General features: G+C 41.6%; 1 protein-coding gene across 1 annotated transcript; it reads left to right on the top strand.

The window, feature by feature from the left end:
• Window positions 1-2,282: 2,282 nt before the first annotated feature.
• Window positions 2,283-2,774, top strand: LOC128879369 (uncharacterized). Its single transcript, XM_054128868.1, has one exon. The coding sequence runs from the start codon at window positions 2,283-2,285 to the stop codon at window positions 2,772-2,774; it is 492 nt and encodes a 163-aa protein (XP_053984843.1).
• The last annotated feature ends 1,279 nt before the right edge of the window (window positions 2,775-4,053 follow it).

The raw sequence follows: 4,053 nt of genomic DNA, 5'->3' as shown, positions 1-4,053 counted from the left end.
GTGTTTGTTGGAGTTGTGAGCTGATGGGTAGAGTGATTTCGACTTTGGTAACGGTTATATGTTAAGGTTGTTGGTTTGCAGAAACTTAGTTATTATTTTCAGTGCTGTGATATTAGGTCCTTGGAGAAAAGGTTCTATGGAGTATGGAGATTTCCATCTATGTTGAGCCAGCGAGGTGATCATTTGTTGTCTGGTATTCAAGTATTTGGGACAGTCCCATAATATCTGGTTCAAGGTTTGTTCTGGATGGCCGCACCAGCATTTACTATCCTTGATGATTCCAATACTTGCCAAAGATGCTGCTAGGTTGTAATAGTTAGACCTATATCGTGTGACCCAGAAAGTGATATATCTGGGAAGTCTGCGGTTATGGAAACAAGGAGTTTTGATTCGTTCAAAAAATGTGTGGAAATAGATTGTTCCCTTAGTAGATGAGTCCACTATCCATGTCTAAAGAGTGTGTAGCCATATTTCGTCCCGTAGATGGCTGAGTGCATCCGAGAGTGGAGATTGTCATCCGTATTTGAGGTACTATTTATTGCCTCTTTGGCAGCTGTATCGGCTGCTTCGTTTCCTGTGATGCCTACGTGGGAGGGTATCCACATAAAGGTGATTGTATGGCTTGTTGATGACTTGTGTGTTAACTGAAATACACTTGAGTTCACCAGCATATTCACCACCAACATACAGGGCGCGGTCGAATAACACGCACTGGCGTGCACGAGGCTTCTCACGATAAAAGTTTTCTATGTATTTTTTCTTGAACTCGGTAATTTTTAAATACTGGATAGACTTTGTTTATAAACACGATATGAAATTTTATTCCAAACTCTGTTCCTATCTCTTCACAAAAAATCATCTCGCGTCCCCCAGCATACGTTATTCGACCGCATCCTATACCCAAAAATGTTGTAACACCTTGAAAGAGATGGTTTGGGAGGTGATTTGAAACAACTTTTTCCTTAGTGAAAATGTTGTCCGAGGCTTCGTTATGGAGATATTAAGAGAAAACCCCGACCAATCAGAGCGCGCGTATACCGTTGGAGCGGCCGAAGACTACGCGCTAGGCGGCCGCGTCCAATGTCCTTCGATACACGTCGAGTCACTTGTTCGCGTACTTGCGCGGCCGCTTAGCACACAGCCTTCGCTACCACGGCCGCTCCAACGGTATACAAGCGCTCTGATTGGTCAGTGTTTTCCGTTAATATCTCCTCAACGAAGCCTCAGTCAACATTTTCGCTAAGGAAAAAGTTGTTTCAAATCACCTCCCGAACCACCTCTTTCAAGGTGTTACAACATTTTTGGGACACCCTGTATACATTTAAAATTGTATCTTATGTAGTTTAATTAAGTATACAAAATTGTTATTTTTGTAGTTCATTGGATCTTCCCAAAAGATCATGATTATTAATCTATATAAAAATCTGAAGGTGGAGCAGCCAGAATTAAAGTAAGTAAACATTGACATAAATACTCAATTTGGTATTGGTACACATTAACATACATACCCAAAATCCAGGGTAATAATTTTTCCTGTTTGCTTTTGTTACAGATATAAACAGCTAATAGCATTACTTAGTAAAAAGCTAGGCATTGGACAATTGTCTATTACCAAAACAATATCTGAATACAAAAAGACAGGCGAAGTGACGTCGCCTTGCAAAAGACGACCCCGTCTAAATATTTTAGAAAAAACGGCGGAAAAAGATATTTTGACAATAAGAAAAACCGTCCATGATTTTTGGTTTAAAAAAGAAATTCCGACAATTCCGAAAATGTTGACGGCTGTAAATAGCAATAATACACTTTCCAATTTCAGTCGAAATTCTTTGTACCGTCTCCTAAAGAGAATGGAGTTTAAATACGTTTCAAGATCGAGAAACAGCGCCTTGATCGATAAAGATTATATTGTTTCTTGGCGCCAGAAATATCTATTTGAGATAAAAAAATATCGATCCGAAAATAAACCGATTTATTACCTGGACGAGACGTGGGTCAATTCTGATGATGTGAAGCGAAAATTGTGACAAGATACCTCACTATCATCCAAAAGAAATGCGAGGGAAAGGGGTCTGTCGACGGGAATTCCGGACCCTCTCAATAAGGGGAAACGCCTCATCGTTCTTCACATCGGGTCGGCAGATGGATTCGTTCCTGGAGGACTCCTCTGTTTCGAGTCGAAGAAAAATTCTGCCGATTATCACGACGAAATGAATGGAGATACATTCTTCGATTGATTTCGTAATATTTTGCCCATGTTAAGAGATGGGGCTGTCATAGTGATGAACAATGCCCCGTATCATAGCATTAAAATGGAAAAATACCCTAATATGACATGGAGAAGAAATGATATGATTACGTGGCTTGTCAGTAAGGGGGAAAAAGTGGAACCATATTTCGTGAAGGCGCAATTATTAGAGTCAGTTAAAAAGCATAAGAAACAACAGAATTATGTCATTGATGAATACGCCAAGCAATATGGTCACGAAGTGGTGCGACTTTCCCCGTACCACTGTGAATTAAACCCCATCGAATTAGCATGGGCATATATTAAAGAATACGTCAGAGGACGTAACGTCACGTACAAGTTGCCAGACGTACGGCAACTGATATACGAAGCCATCGAGAATGTATCTCCAGTGATGTGGCAGAATTTTATTCGTCACGTAACAGGGGAGGAAAATAGACTCCAGGAATTGAATAACATCACCGATTCGATGTTAGACGATGGGGGTGAACGAGTGGACTTTTTCTCGGTGGCCTTGAGGTTTTAGTGGGTATTCCTGAAGATTCAGGCGAGTCTCACACTCCCTCGCGCATTGCACGCCAGCGCGAGGGGTGCGTAAATGCATTTCCCCAAGTAAAAAAAAAATAAAAAAAAATGAGTATTGGTAAGGTTTAAGTAGATAAGAAAATATTGTGTAAATATTGTTTAAGCCGTCCCCGGCGATAATTATCTTAACCGTTTACGGGTTGACTTAAATATCAAAATAAGAATGATCGGGTCGATCGTTCGCGAGTGAGGAGATCAAGTCAAAGGTTAGCGAGCTTATTCAAATAGTTTTGCACAATGTGTATTGTGTTCGTCTTTAAGTCTACAGTTCACCACAATTAATATTTACAAAGACGGTATACAATAGCTTAGATTAATAATCGAAGCGACGGTTCGAGTCCGAAAAGGTAGCGGTCCGAAGCACGGCGTTCGTAAGAGAGAACGATTACTGGCAATACTAGCGATACGAGCGATAGACAGCTACTAATATATCACAGCGTCGGAGACGTCTAACGAATCCAGAAGTCTTCTGAATCCAGAAAGTTCCTGAAAAAGCGCCAACACTCCCTCCGCGCTCCCCCTCACCACGGTGGCCAACGGAGCGAGAGAGAACGACGGAGAGAGAGACAAGCTAAGCAACGAGCGATATTCAAGCATTAGAACGGACTGGCAATTTCTGAATACTTCAAGAGCGTTCGCTGACCGTTTACGCGAACAAATATTAAATATTATGTAAATATTAAACATTGTATATATTGCGTATAACTGTATGCGCAAACATTATTGTATATACAGTAACCCTTTGAACTCGAGGCATTTTTAACCAACTTCGAAAAGGAGGAGGTTACTCAATTCGACATGTACATTTTTTTTTTATTTTAATGTCTGTTCACCAATTACGCCGAGATGGCTTGACCAATCGGAATGAATCCTGTTGCATCTTGTAGAGCATGTCCCCCGGGCAGTCCCATTATCACGACTTTTTGCGATTTGTCATTTTTTACTCGTTTTGTAACAATACCAGAAAATCGCGATCGAAATTTCTCGACCATCGGTAGGCGCGCGGGGTCGGGCGAGTGGAGAACGTTCGCGAACGCGCCCGGATAGTAACGCGGCTTGTTGATTGACTGCGGTCTGTTAGCAACGATCGGGTATAAGAATCACTCTCGCGGTAGCGGACGCGGCATTCTTTGCTGCACTCATAGGAGAGAACGAGGTAATTACCACGGTCGCCTAATGAGTAAGGAGAGTACGAAGCCTAGCTTTCGGACGCCTTTAGC

The sequence above is a fragment of the Hylaeus volcanicus genome, chromosome 1 (assembly GCF_026283585.1).
Source record: "Hylaeus volcanicus isolate JK05 chromosome 1, UHH_iyHylVolc1.0_haploid, whole genome shotgun sequence".
NCBI classification, from domain to species: Eukaryota; Metazoa; Arthropoda; class Insecta; order Hymenoptera; family Colletidae; genus Hylaeus; species Hylaeus volcanicus.
This window is presented reverse-complemented; position numbering and strand designations above follow the sequence as displayed.